General features: G+C 35.9%; 1 protein-coding gene across 4 annotated transcripts in view; it reads right to left on the bottom strand.

The window, feature by feature from the left end:
- The window catches only part of RPS6KA3 (ribosomal protein S6 kinase A3), a 77,289-nt gene that overhangs the window by 19,561 nt on the left and 42,331 nt on the right, over window positions 1–15,397 (bottom strand). For all 4 annotated transcript variants that reach the window (XM_065071503.1, XM_065071513.1, XM_065071529.1 and 1 more), the window contains 8 exons: window positions 14,118–14,224; window positions 10,760–10,797; window positions 10,252–10,394; window positions 7,183–7,253; window positions 3,306–3,394; window positions 2,968–3,032; window positions 2,768–2,870; window positions 1,722–1,846 (listed from right to left, as the gene is read on the bottom strand). In XM_065071503.1, coding sequence (XP_064927575.1) covers window positions 1,722–1,846; window positions 2,768–2,870; window positions 2,968–3,032; window positions 3,306–3,394; window positions 7,183–7,253; window positions 10,252–10,394; window positions 10,760–10,797; window positions 14,118–14,224 — 741 coding nt within the window. The remainder of the gene's footprint in view (window positions 1–1,721; window positions 1,847–2,767; window positions 2,871–2,967; window positions 3,033–3,305; window positions 3,395–7,182; window positions 7,254–10,251; window positions 10,395–10,759; window positions 10,798–14,117; window positions 14,225–15,397) is intronic.

Genomic DNA, 15,397 nt, shown 5'->3' with positions numbered 1-15,397 from the left:
AAATATCAGAAGACTACATGATAAAATATTGATAAAATAATAGTAAAAAAGCATCACTATTTCTATTATCTGAATAGATGGATGCCAGCTGGGAAATTCAGACATACTGAATAGAATCAGATTAACTGGAAATTGCATGGAATGGCTGTCAAAAATCCTTTCACAGAAATAAAAAGCTGAGAGAAGGACAAGTGTTCACTCTTGTAAGGGAAGGAAATAGTGTTCTACTATTTGGAGTTTGTACAAAGGATGCAAAGCATTTGCAGGAAACCATCTGGGTATCCGGCAGCACAGAAAAGAGGAAATAGGAGTGAGGAAGTGGTGGAGGGGCACAAAAGAAAGGCAGCAGAGAAACAGACCCATACAAGAGAAGGAAACCATATACAAAGAACAAGAATTTCATCCACAAAAATACGCATGAAAGAAGGAGCACAGAAAAGACTACAGAAACTTTTAGCAAGACTTCAGGACCAGAACTCATTCTGACACATATACCAAATCTGATTGCTTCTTTAGAACAAAAAAGGGATCTAAAACCCCTTGAAAAGCATAGTTTATTACACATGAAACAGCTAATGTATACAAACAAGCATGTTATAACTATACTAGACATGAGAGGATTAAAGAAATAAAAGAACAATTCAGGTTCTGAATTATTTTTTAAAAAAATTATCAGATATTTCCAAAATATCCTTACAGTGAAAATATAAATAAACCAAATCCTACAGCATACCTCTTTTTTCCTGTCAATCAACAACAAGTTTTCAACACAATTTAGATCAGTTGGTTTTCACAACTCAGTCTTCCTCAGTAATTATAATTATTAAAAGCAGAAAGATGTCGTAGAAATACAATTTTTGCACAGGGCTTCCAGTTTTCTTTCCTGTACATGTATCTGCTTTTCCAACCCAGCTGGCTGGAACTCTCCAGTGCAGAAGCCTGCTTTTAGGACGACCTCAGCCTCATAAGGAGGCAAGACATGCCTTTCCCCCATTCTAGCATGAGGTCCACTTTTCTCGTCTCACACAAAAATTGCAACTAAACAAAGCTTTGTTGTCCAAAAATAAGCAGTCTTGGCAATAATAGAATATATAAGAATAGCAACTGCATTAGGCTACTACAAGTGACAACCTCACAATTATTAATATGGGAGACTGTATTGGAATAATTCTGATGCCACTAGGAAGCCAAAGCTTGTGTGCATACTGTAACATTGACTTGCACGACACACTGGAATCGGTCACAAAATATCAGATTAGCACATTAACTTAAGTGGCTCGGGAGGAACGAAGTATGTCATGGGTTCCAAAACATCCAGATACAATTCACAATTATGCTCCAGTGCCTCCTACTGCACTGTGGGAATCGGCTGATACGTGTATGCATTGGAGAAAAACATCAAGAGGTCTGTTATTCCCCTCCACCTTACAAATATAGTTTGATACTAAAGAGTTAACACAGTGCAGATGGTAGAATGTTTTCATTTAAGGGTTGAAGCCTATTCACACCCAGGGCTGCTCAGTAATTTAACAGATCCTGTACCTTCAGAGCTTATGTTTGGATAAAATAATCTGATCTTTACTTTTCTTGTATAAAGCTGATAGAGAGTTGGCCATGGTACTTCACTCTGCAGTAATGGAAACAATCCCTCCACCAAGAGACAGCAATACTGTTTTATTGACTTTTAAAAAAAAGTTTTTATTTAGAGCAGATGTACTCACCTGGACAATTGAATGCACTCCAACTGTCTGCATTGCTTGGCTTTCATCATCTGATGCAATAGCTACAAAACTAAATCCCCGAAAAAGTTGATGTGCATTAGCACTAGGTGGGATACCAGGCGAATCTGTAAAACACATCATCTATTTACAAGCAGAGTTTTCGAAATGTAGAGATGAGATTACGTCTACTCTACAGAATAGAGCCGTAGTTTGCTCTTCAAAGTACACCGAAACTGGAATTTGCAGAAAGTGTTTGAGGACCAAAATACAAATAATTATTGAATTGTTTTGCATATACTATCTAGAAACACAACTGACAGTCAATGACTACAAATATCATGTTACTGTCAAGCAATATGTTACTACACAAAGAACAGTACTTTGCAGAAAACATTTACATAAAGCAGCATATCTGCATTACATTTACAGAGAAGTACTTTAATTTTGGTAACACCCTAAATTTGTGAAGACAAACATTTGTATTAGAGCTTGAAAGGATCAGTGTAAAACTATACAAAGACAGATTGCACTGAAAGACAAATTTTGCCACCCAAAGTCTGAAATGACTAAGCTTCTACATATACATAGTATGCAGAATCACCATCATGAACTAAATGAAGCCCTATATAGCAGGTGTGTCAAACTCATTTTCACCAGGGGCCACATCAGCCTCGTGGTGGCCTTCAAAAGGGCCAAATGTAATCTTAGGACTGTAGAAATGTAGGAGTAGTTACTATAGAGTATAGCGTTTAAAGAGACACAGACATGGCTAATCTTTTTGAATTAAAATAAATGAGATTACTTAGATAAATAAAACTGAACATATGTATACATTTTGTTGCTGAGGGTTACTTTATTTTTAACATAGGACTCAGGATATATTTATACCAAAGACCACAAAACCTTCCATGAACTATGAAATACTTGTTTGTGAACATTCATTTAGCCAAGCAACACCTGGAAGAACAAGACATCTTACATACGCTGAATGGGAACAATGTGTCTAATTTCTGAATATATAAGTTGTTTAATTCTTCTCTTTTTACCTTTTGGAGTTTTTGCTGTAAACTCGGGGTCAAAATAAAATGTATCTTCAGGTCTGCCAGTTGCAGGTTTAAAAGGGGGATGAATTTCTCTCCTGTACAATTTCTGTAGAGAAGACATATGTCAGAATGAATTAAAAGTTATAAAACACCAAACACTTAACTAAGAAATTTTCTGAATTAATTTTGAGTTTGATACTCACATTCCAATCTATTTTGGAAAAGAATGCATGCCTTTTAATTTCTTCAACTCCATCTGGACCCGCTCCTTTTAAAAGGAAGAAAAACATCTGTGAATTATTTTCTTCTTTGTCAAAAGGACTAACAAAATTTTATTTCTTTTTTCTTCTGCATTCATTTTAGGCATGAATAACAGAAATGGTAATATTTTGTTGATCGTTAGAAGAGCAAACAGTCAAACTATGTTCTTACTTCAAAGCCTACTTTACAGAAAAAACTAAATTTACTTAGTCAATTTAATGATCACTGATGTTATCAATACTATGATCAAATTTAAGATATTCTCCACTATACACTTTACCTAATCTGTTTGCTGGGTTTCTTTTGAAGAGCATTCGCAGAAGACTTTGTGCTTCAGGACTCAAGAACTGGGGCATTCCAAGTTTGGCCCTATAGAATAAAAGTAATTAATAGCATACAAACATGTTTAGGCAAGAATTAACTGCATTCCCCCATCCTTTGTGATTCAACAAATCTATATCAAACAAAATAGCATCACTGAGAAATTGCCTTCAGACATCAGAAACAGAGTAAAAGTGCTGTCAGTCATGTAAACCCGTAATCTTTTTTTTTAGTAGTATAATATTTTTAGTAATGACTCAGGAATTTAAGTAGAGGAAGAGGTATTAAAAATGCAGAAAAGAATAGTTACAGAGTAACGGTTTACAAACTTGTAAATTTTTGTAATATGTAAACTTCAGTTATAATATTACCAAATGACACCAAATGAGCAAATCCATTCTGATAGTAAAAGACATTTTAGAAGGGGTAGGAAAACTATCTCGGTATAACATGCACGAAAGAACACCCAAGCAAAACAACAGGAAACCTAAGCTAGAAGACAGGAATTGCATTAAAGTAAAACAGATCTTGCAAGATTATCCAGTAAAAAAAAAAAAAAAAAAAAAAAAAAATCCTTTCTTTCTTTCTTTCCTTTTGCTTCCCCCGATCCATTTCAAATATTACTTTCCAACTTGCTAATCTTGAATTTTTAGATTTAAGTTACCCTAGTTCTGTCATTTAAGTTTGTTTTGCAATTCTCACCATATTTTCCTCCTCTCCATTTAATGTTAAGCCTCCATCCTCTCACTGTTATGAGGTCTCTCTGATAACCATGATAATGGTATGGATTGATGCAATTCCCTCCTTTCCATCTCTGACTCAACCTGTAGCTTGTATTTTTCCATAACAATCCATGACACAAGCTTTCTCTTTGTTTCAACCAGAAGATACGATTTGCCTTGTGCTCCAGCTATTTGCAGATGTCCACCTCTGTGTCACTTCGGCAAGTGCATATACGTTGTCATTGTTTCACTATTTATTACTTTAAAACTAGAATTTACTGAATTTTCTATTTCTTTCAGCATTAAAGAAGCCAGGGAGGAGGGATCGGGAAGTCTGAAAATCTTGGCCTTCTTTGGGATCTTCAATTACAGACTACAGGCAGATCAAGAGCACCAGTGGAATGGAGGAATGGGCAGTGGGCCATCGCCATGAACCGCTACCAGCCGAATTCATACTCATGCACTTTATATGCAGTGATTTCACTGCACATTCCCTTGATGTCATTCCTGCTCACAGCTAAGTACCACAGAGCTATGCTGTAAGAGACAGCAAGGAACGCATTGTCTGCAGAAGCACAATGGTATCAATTTACAATGTTATTGAAGGACAGAGAACAGAAAACAAAATATGATAGGACTGTGCTGGAGTGGGTGGAAATCTCTGCCCTATTACAATCCAAACTGGCTCCAACAGTAGGATGCAGCCCTGAGGGTTCAGCATGAGGGGCCAAAAGACATAACTGCAATTAATCTTACAGAGAAGTGATTCAATGAACAGAAACAGAATAATAAGAAGAAATTCTAGAGGACTGGTATGTACTGCAGTCACACTGGAGTGAATTGGAAGCCCTTGTGCAAACCACAGAGATTAGAAAGTTGTTGCTCCCTTTCCATTGTTAAGGAGCAACTTTTATAAAATCCTTTACCGGCCACATGACACAGCAGAAGAAAAGATTACCAGGTCCTCACAGTTCTTAGGTTACACAACTACACGAGTGACAGCAATTTTTTTCTGACATTCCTGATGGATGAAGACAAATTTTATATGAAGGCATACCTCTTCAGTAAAGGAGAAAAGATGCTTTAAAAACTTAACTCTATTGCTGCAAACACTGATTTCTTCAAATTGCAGAGTTTCTCAGTTTTAGGTAAAACACACAAGAATAAACAAGAACCTGTCTTGGTAATGTTGTAAGAAATAAAGAGCTCAGAAAAACATGTGTTGTAAGAATACATATTCTGTGGATTTTCAGGAACAGAAGGTAAGAAAAGCAAAATATCTTAAATTATACACTACAAAAATATTAATTTGTATGTACACCCGTCCATTTCAAACAGTGTTATGAAAAATTTAAGGAGAAATATAGTACATTTACTACTATACAGAAAATAACAAGAAAACATACTGCCATTCTTATGGGGCCAGACAAAAAATGTGAACTTTTCAAAAAAGCCTTTAAAATACCTTCTGTTTTTTCAGCTATGCATATTACAAACAGCAAAACAGATTTATATGCAATAAACAGAAGTGTACAGAACATTAAAACAGAGGAAAAATTTCTTTACTTTGTACCACATTTTTTGTGCAGCTCTCTGCAACTAATAACAATTACAAAGACTAGAAGGTGAGGAAAGAAAAAGGTAGGAAAGGAAATCAGAGATACATGCTCAGATGAACTCTGAATGTAATTATGAATGTCAGTTAACTGGGGAGATGCAAGGAAGATATTCTACACAGCAGCTGAATACAGAAGACTTTTGTAGTAGCAGTGGAAAGACTGTTGGGGAACAGAGTGGAGTCACATGCAGGCAGAGGAAAGAAGATGAGACTTGTGAGGCACCGGTAGAAAAAAAATGCATGGCTCCGGAAATACATGAGTGCAGCAAAACTATCTCAGACTAGCTTCTCATAAATAGGAGGTGGTCAGAAGGATGTTACACTTGCTGTGAATAGATAGAACCTTCTAGTCAAAGACATTCAATAATCAACGCAGAGATTTGAGCTGGCATGGTGTTGAGACAGCAGAAGAAACTAGCATCACTAAATACATTTGCAAATATAAGGTGAGGAAGAAAACCAAAAGCAAAGAATAACACAACATGTATGCATTATGAAAGCAAAAGCAAGGAAAAGAATGAGTTTGTTTTCTAGAGGTTTTCACATCCTAATTACATAGAAAAAATATGAAAGAATTTAATATATTTGTTTTTCGAAACAGGTTGTTGGTGCAAAAGAAATGCTGGCTTCAAATATAGGTAGACAAGTGTAACAGGACTAAGAACAATGATAAACAAATAAGCAGAAAGCAAATGAGGAAACTAAAATAGTATTATAAGCCTCCATGGGGAAAAAAAATGGTATTAGTAAAAAATGGATGGAAACAGAGAAGTGAAACTATGATATGAAGAAATAGAGTTGTTTGCACAGTGTTAGATTACAGTCCCAAAAGTGGGAGAATAATGTCATAGGCTGTGTTAGTTCAGAGGATATGTAGGAGATCAGCAATTAAAAAAAAAAAGCAGGCCTTCATTAGCAAAAATTAATATAGCTAATGCAAAGTCTATACTGCAAATAGCAAAGGGGAAAACTGGAGCTTGGGCAAGCCATAGGAAAGTAGATAAGGGAGGATGCACTTAAGCAAACAGGAGAAGTATCAGGGGAACAAGTTGTTTGCAGCACCAGTAATAAAAGTAGGGTGAGGAGTTGGTAAGAGAGAAGGATAAGGAGAGAAAATACTTCCTCAAAAAAAAAAAAAAAAAAAAAAAAAACCCAAACCAAACCTAAAACAAAAAACAGCAAGGAAAAAAATGCACAGGATATCAAAAAGGATAAGAAAGTTGAAAAATATTATGGAAGTAGGATGGGAAAGATCATATGGTTGGAGAAGTTATTATTACAGACTATTGAGCTGCTATGAAATTCTTTGTACCTGGTATGGGGGAGGAATAGAAAGGCAAATTAGATAGGCAGCAAAGGGAATTAATAGTATGGAATAGGGAGTGAGGATTTACCAGTACCTTTGGAAATGAGGGAAGAGTAGAAATTAGATATTGCAGCCCGGAGGGCATCCCTGTAGAATACCTGATGAGATATATAAATAAGAGTGTACTCACTTGAGAATCATAGTCATGGTTTCTTTTCTGTCTTTCCCTTGGAAAGGTAGAGTACCAGTGAGCATTTCAAACTGTATAGAGTAAAACTTTCATCAATTACATTACCTGGACAAAATCTAATTTTTGACAAAACTACTTAGCATCTTAACCTTCCAAAATTCATGCATGTTAACACCCAAGTCTGTGCAAAACAACTTCTCATTGTACAATTTAAATTACTATGAACACTGAGCAGCCTTTGCCACCTTTAAAGCTGCAAAATATTTTCCTATATTGATACCTTGCTTTACATGCTTTTATCTGAAAAATTTAGACTATAATGTTCTGTGCTTAGTTTCTGACTAAAAACTTTATTCTTGTAAGAATTGATCTATACAACTTTATTTTAGTTTTCAAGAGAGTGGGGGATAGGCAAAAAGATTCCCCTTCCAAAAGTTAGTGATGATTTCTCCTCATGCAGAAATAATTAAAAAGGTCACGAGTTTTAAAATTGGCATGTACATAACTTGCCTTGGAAAGGGGAAAAGGGTTAGTTGATTGACAAAGACATGCATGATGAAAAGTGGTTACCATATGCATACAGCAGAAATAAAGCCTGAAGGAACACGTAAGAGCTACACAGTACGTTCATGCACATTCTACAGTGCCTGGTAGCAGGCAACAGACACTTAAAATACTGATTTGTTCTGAAAGCGACTGAGTAAAAATAGATAAATACAGAGGCACTTCCATTGGGCTGCAGCATACTGCAGGGATATCAGATCTAAGTGAGGCAGTGAAGCAGTCTGGCAGCAGCCATGGCAGCCATCACTTTGAGGCAGAAATCCTGATTTTTGGTTTAAGAATTGCAAAAGAATTTAATTTAATGAAATTTCATGGCATGGACTTAAAGCCATCAAAATTCAAATAATTATAAAGGAACCTTCCAAACAGCTTATGCAAACTTAATTAATCCTGAACACAAGGTATCCTCTATTCTTGTACAACCCAAACATTTAGCCTTCTAAACATCAAAAATATATACGGATAACTTGAGTGAATAATGTGTGACTGTAGTATTTTTAGATCTAAAGTAAGAGTGCGAAGTTGCACTAACAGCATTCTTTAAACACCCTTTTTATTAAAATAGAATTTTAAATTCCTTATTACCCAATAGAGTATTCAGAGAATAAAAGCTGTCAACAGTTTACTAATGCTACATATTTTCTACTCTATATATTATTTTTACATATATAATTATATTTAAAATTTTAAATTTAATATAAAGCCAACATGAAAAAAAAACCCACTTTTAGCCTTAGCACTTCTTAAGACAATTGTCAGGAAGATGTGAGGGGCACAAGTCAAAACTATGATAAGTATTCACCTTTTGTTTGTAGTTTACAATTATCTTCACAAATTGCACTTCCAAAAAAACTTTTTTAAAGGTACATTTGTAGTGCTGCGTATTTTGCTTACGCTTGCTTGAAATAAAAAGTTTCTTTAGCAAGGTCCTACTTGTCACAAGCATACACACTTGTATTAACAACTCGGTATATGTGTTCCGTGCTCCCTCAAAACGTACTATATTCCAACATTAACAGGCAAATAGTACTTTAAGAATAAGCCAACACTGGCCTTCTCTAGTGTTCACCTTTCGTTTCAGGAGGAGAGAACCTCAACAAATACATAACACTCCTGAAAACTTCAAATTAATGTTTTCAATTATCTGACATCCCTTCAAACAGTCACTGTTTAAAGAACAAATTAGAATATGCTTCTCAAGAATGGTCTCAATATATTTAGTGTCTAGCAGCAGGAGAAAAGAGGCCGGATTATTTGTTGAGATATCTTTCTAGTGTCCATTTCTATGTTAAAACTCCTGTTCAATCTAGACACTGTGTACTCATACCACGCTAACAACTACTCAATCAACACAGATTCTAAATAAGAATGATTTAGAGTGGATATATACGGATTGTCTATGAAAGTTACCACACAAATAAGAAATGCAAGTGACAAAGTGTCAGAGAAAACTGCACTATATTCCATATACTAATGTAGAAAATTTCACATCTAGCATCTTTGAACAATTTTCAGTTCTAACATACGTACTTTATAAGCACAAAATGTTTTCCAGCCTTATAAAGTAAAGATGAAGTTTTACTATTTTCGTGTTATCAACAACTAATATGTGAGGGGGGTGTGTGTGCTTGTTTGTCTGGAGAGAGTTTAGTTATCAGGTGCTACTTTTACATAGTCAGTTTTCAGACCACAACAGCATTCTAGATGACTAAAAGGTGACAGAATGACTTATTTTCAGACACAAGAGTCCTTGTTGTACTACAAAGCACACAAGTTAGTTGTGCTGTTACAGTCATATGTAGCAGAAGCAGTAAGGAACAAAAACATTTCGTTTAAAAATACAATTAATCTTTATGCCAAAACCACACACATATTATAAATTTTAAAAGCCACTCAGCATTCCTGAAATACCAAGTGTGATCTATTTTTCTTTTCCAAAGCCATATTTGATACACAACATTATTTCCCCCGACCCTACAACTGCAGAAGTTAACTCCTTGCAGAAACACCATAAGCAACTGAGCAACTATATCCCATATCAGTTCAGTGTCATTTAGATTATTTTGATGTGTGAGAACAACAGCTGTGATGATTCCACTAAGTTGTAATTACACTGGAGACTAATTATAAAGTTATCACTCATTTTTCTCCACTTGAGAATAAACTCTAATTTAAAATTTGGATCTAAATTTCTTCCCTGCCTTGGAAAAGACAGCATTTTCCCTGTATACTTCAGTATTCCTATTAATCTCTGTAACATTCAAACCAAAATAGATGGATAATATTTCAATACAACAATAAGAGAAATATGGCATATTGTTGATGTTGATATGAGACCTAGTCCATGTTCTTGATCCAAACTCTGTGGTATTGTTATTAATTTAATATAATTTTGACTTTTTTTGGTAGTTAGAATTCATTTAAAGCTCACCTTACAGTTTAATTTGTTTCACCAAACCTTGCAAAGCACAGTTCTGCTATTATTTACATTTACCAGAAACCTACCATTAGAACACCAAAAGACCACCAGTCTGCACTCTGTGTATGGCCTCGTCTATTAACAACTTCTGGTGCCATATATTCCACCGTTCCACAGAAAGAGTACGCTTTTTTTTCGTGATCAATAGACTCTTTACTTAAGCCAAAATCTGGAAGGAAAAAAAGAATACCTCTAAATATACATTTTTTTAATCATTTTAATACTTTCACCCTATTGTGAAATGTGATGATTGCATCATTTGTATATACAACCAGATACAGATATGGGAATTACAGAATTATCCTCCCCACATTATCACAGGTCCACAACAACAGATATACTTGTAAAACAGATGTTTTATTTAAATATTTATATACTTAATTTATCTCAACTCCTTATACTATTTGCTCCACAGCAAAATTTCCTCAGTTAAAATTACTTGGTTTACCATACTGCTTTACCAAGAAAAAGGAAAATGCAAAGGTTTTATTATGAACAGAAAAGATCCAGATGTTGCAATTTCCCTTTATTCACCTGTCAGTTTGATATGTCCTTCCTCATCAAGCAGAATGCTAAAAAACAAGAAAAAGAATAAAACAAACAAATTAAAATATCTTCTAACTATTATTTCAGACAATGTACTGGTAACATTTATAAATAAACAGAACATCACACACAAAGAAAAGCAGAATTGAACATGCATGAAAATGAGTCATTAGGAGGAGATGCTACAAAGAGCTACAAAGATGATGAGGAGTCTGAAGCATCTTATCAGAAGAGACAGAGAAGGGTCTGTTCAGCCTGGAGCAGAGAAGGCTGAGAGGGGATCTCATCAATGTTTATAAATATCTCAAGGGTGGATGTCAAGAGGATGGGACCAGACTCCTTTCAGGGGTGCCCAGTGATAGGATGAGGGGCAATGGGCACAGACTGAGGCACAGGAGGTTCCATCTGAATATGAGGGTGCCAGAGCCCTGGAACAGGCTGCCCAGAGACATTGTGGAGTCTCCTTCTCTGAAGACATTCAAAACCTGCCCCGATGTATTCTTGTGCGATCTGCTCTAGGGGAACCTGCTTTAGCGGGTGGGTTGGACTGCATGATCTCCAGAGGTCCCTTCAAACCTCAACCATTCTGTAATTCTATGCTTTGAGCATGGGCATTTTCTTTTTCTTCAATTATTTATTTTTTTAAAGATTATGAAACATAATCGGCATATCAACAAGTTCAACAAGGGCAAGCACAGGGTCCTGCACCTAGGGATGAATAGCCCAAGGCACCAGTACAGGTTAGGGGTTGACCTGCTGGAAAGCAACCATTGCAGAGAAGGACTTGAGAGTTCTGGCTGACAACAGGCTGACCATGAGCCAGCAATGTGCCCTTGTGGCCGAGGCAGTCAACAGTATCCTGTGCTGCATTAAGAAAAGTGTGACCAGCACATCAAGGGAGGTTCTCCTCCTCCTCTACTCTGCCCTGTTGAGGCTGCATCTGGAGTACTGCATCCAGAGCCAAACGACAGAATGAGGTGCAACAGGCACAGACTGAAGCACGGGAGGTTCCATCTGAATATGAGGATAAACTTCTTTACTTTGAGGGTGCCAGATCACTGGAACAGGCTGCCCAGAGAAGCTGTGGAGTCTCCTTCTCTGGAGACATTCAGAACCTGCCTGGACACATTCCTGTGTGATCTGCTCCAGATGAACCTGCTTTAGCAGGTGGGTTGGACTGCATGATCTTCAGAGGTCCCTTCCAACCCCAACCATTCTGTGATTCTGTGATATCGGAGTTTTATTTACCTATTTGGTTGAATTCAGCACGGCATGTAGTAACATTTATCTTGACGTTTCAGTTTTGGCCACGTGTAGCATGTGTCATCACAATTGTTAAAAACAGAGATATAGCTCTATTTCTCTTAAACTGAGCAAGACATGTTAATATAATTTGTGTTTGCATATGTATACAAAATGAGTATTCATTTGTAATTATCATTTCAAAGGGTGTTGACCCCTTCAAATAACATCAAGTAGTAAGTATTCTCACGTCGTACCAAAGGACAGGAGTCATGGGCCCTATACTTAGAGCAGGCCTTATGCTTCCACCTGTTTATTTTAATCACAAAAAGGGCTGCACTGAGATGCCAACTATCCTCAACCACAATAGAATACAATCACAATTCCAAGCATGCAAAGTATTTCAGAATGGGACTCTGTAACACCACCTACACAGCAGGCCTAGTTCTTTCAGCTTGTCCTGTGGGGAGCTGTGCTTCACCCCAGGGATGAGACCTGGCCCAGGCATGGACATTTCCCCTGCCCTTCCCTTTTCCTCCTTTGCAGTTTCCATGGTGGAAAACAGCCCCAGAGAATTGATACAGCCTGGGAGAGTCACTACTATTTCATCTATAACTTGAAGGAAATTACAACCTTTGATTTTTTTTTTTTTTAATCAAATACACCCAAGGCTTTAAATCAGGGCTTTTCAACAGGTATAGACACATGCAAAAAAACCCCACCACACTATGCTTGAGGCAGTAGCTCTTTAGTCTTCTGACAGTTACTGTTTTGTTCTTTTCCTCTTGGAAGTAAGCATTAGCAAAATAACTAAAGTTCTCTCACTTTGCTTTTTAAATATCTTTTTCTACTTGGTAAGCCTACTTTTCCTCACTTCAGAATTACTTAAACAGAACACTCTCAAAGTTTAAACATAATTAATTCCCCATTCATTTGTAAGTGCAACTCCACGTCAAAAGCCTCCAAATTTCTGATTTGAGCACGAATCCTGCTCCTCTTGTCAGTCGGGGCTAAGCATTTTTAAATGTGTATCTTTTTTCTAGGAGATGCACAAAAGAACATCCTCTCTTAATGGAACTTTCATGTAGCGGCCAGATTCTGTAATACCTGTACTAATTTTTGCTCTTTTTCACTAATACTTTACATGAGACAATTATTTCACACAGAATTTTCAGGTTCCCCTTATAGCTGTAAGAGAGAAGTGAGATCATCGAGGACATCAGGACTTAAGAACTATTATAGATTTCCTTGCAATGAGGCAGAGTATGTTAACTATCTGATTAAGCACAACAGAAGATGCATGCATTATACTGTCACTTAGATTCCTCTCCAGGTAGAGGAATAACACTACAGTATGCATTTATATCTGAAATATTCAAATGTTCCAAATGATAGCACTGACATTTTCTTCTTTACATCGTCTAAAACTAAAAAAATACTGGAGGGAAGACATAAACAGGAGACAGAATTCAGTCATTTGAATGAAGCACAGATGACTAACACTGAGACAACACCATACCAGAATTGTAACTTCAAGCTTATTTTAAGTTTTCAGTGTAATTATGTGATCACCAATATGTTAAATAAAGCCTCATATTTTACTTTAAAATTAAAACTGCATTCTGCTCTTACTGCAGTGGATTTTAAAAATCAGCATTGCAAAAGATGTTTGCTGTTAGGTTTTCAAATCCAAAGATACAACGTTCCACCTGCAACTTTGTATAATGCATTTGTTCTATGTTTATTGCTAGTCTGGAAATTCTCTAATAATGACAAAAACAAAAGCCCAAGAAGACCTCTTCTCCATTGCACACCTTAAACCATCTGGAAAGTGAAAGGCAAGAATACTTCAGTGTTGTCTTTACTTAAAATAACATGGATTATAGTACTGCCATATCACTCTGCAACTAGATGTTCATGTTGTAATGGAAATAAAATCCAACCTTTTTAATTAAAAAAGCATGCAAAAAGCTTCCCCTACCTCCCTCCTTGCTCAGTTTATATAGCAAATTACTGAGGTTTAACAGCTGGAAAGATAAGTGCATCGGTAGAAGTGCTATACAAATCAAATTAATACACTGCATTTGCTGCAGAGGAGTCTTACTTTTCTGGTTTTAGGTCCCGGTATATTATTCCAAGACTATGTAGATGGTCTAAAGCAAGTGCTAATTCTGCCAGGTAAAATTTAACATCATCTTCTGTGAACATCACCTGAAAAAGCAAAACAATGTATTTTACATGTAAAATCTGTAATGCTTACACCAGCACCAACTAAACAACTGTAACACTGGTTTTGAAGAACAGTTCTTCATAATGCTTGAATTCATTTCTTTAAAAAACCCTACAATTTCAAATTTCTTGGTTAGACAAAAACTAGGATTTTATAATCAATACTATTTCATGCTACATACTAGAAAAAGAACTTCTGAAGCCAATATCTTCTTATTCTTTCTGAGGTTATTTGCTTCTGATTGTTCAAGAGAACAGATAGACACATTGTAGTGCGACCAAAAATTTTGGGAAGTATTTAAAGAATGTGACTACCTCTTTACTGAATGTGACCATTTCATTTCCAGAAAACAAATTTGGACTGAAGAGGTCCAAATGCCTGAATGTTGTCTACAAAGTCAGAGAGATGAGAAAAGCTTAAGCATCTTGTTTTTGAGGAGACTGCCTATAAGTACCATAAAAAATAAGTTTCAGTGATGGTATAACCCTCAAGATGCAGCCTGAGATGTGACTGCTGAAAAGGTAGATCAAAGAGTAAACTAAGGAAATAGCCTATGTAAGAGCACAGGTAAGATGTCAGATAGCAATTTCATATTTTCTGTTAGGAAGAAAAACTAATCCTGTTTACCGAGAATTGAGAAAAAGATGAAAATAAAATTTAAAAAATCCTGCATAATTTGATTCTACCTCACTTACTAGTCTGTATTTAAAACTAACATCTTTAGACACAGTATATAGACTTGGAAAAAATAATGGCAATGGAGAGCACAGATTAACACTATTTTAAGCAAGTATTAAGAATGGAGTACACCACATATGTTCCTCTTAGTAGTTTAAAGGGTGAAAGTGATATCAAAGCTTGTTCAAAAGGTTGTTGCTGATGTTACTTTTTAAAAAGAGTCAACATTCAGTACAGGGACATTCAAGAAGGGAAGTTTCTATAAGAAACATTTAGAAGCTCAAATAGTGAACAATCCCAGGAAGATTATAATACACCCATACTATGTTCTTTAAAAACATTGCATGGAATTAATCTCTCCTAACCTTAAACATCTGCAGTGTAAATGTCTATCTCTGAATTAATAACTTTTCCCTTTTTAGTCAATAGGGAAAAAGCAGGAACTTTTAGGCTGCAGTTCATCTGATCTATTTACA

This window comes from Columba livia, chromosome 1 (assembly GCF_036013475.1).
Source record: "Columba livia isolate bColLiv1 breed racing homer chromosome 1, bColLiv1.pat.W.v2, whole genome shotgun sequence".
Lineage (NCBI taxonomy): Eukaryota > Metazoa > Chordata > Aves > Columbiformes > Columbidae > Columba > Columba livia.
The sequence above is the reverse complement of the archived record's forward strand: the minus strand, read 5'-3'. Positions and strand labels throughout refer to the sequence as shown.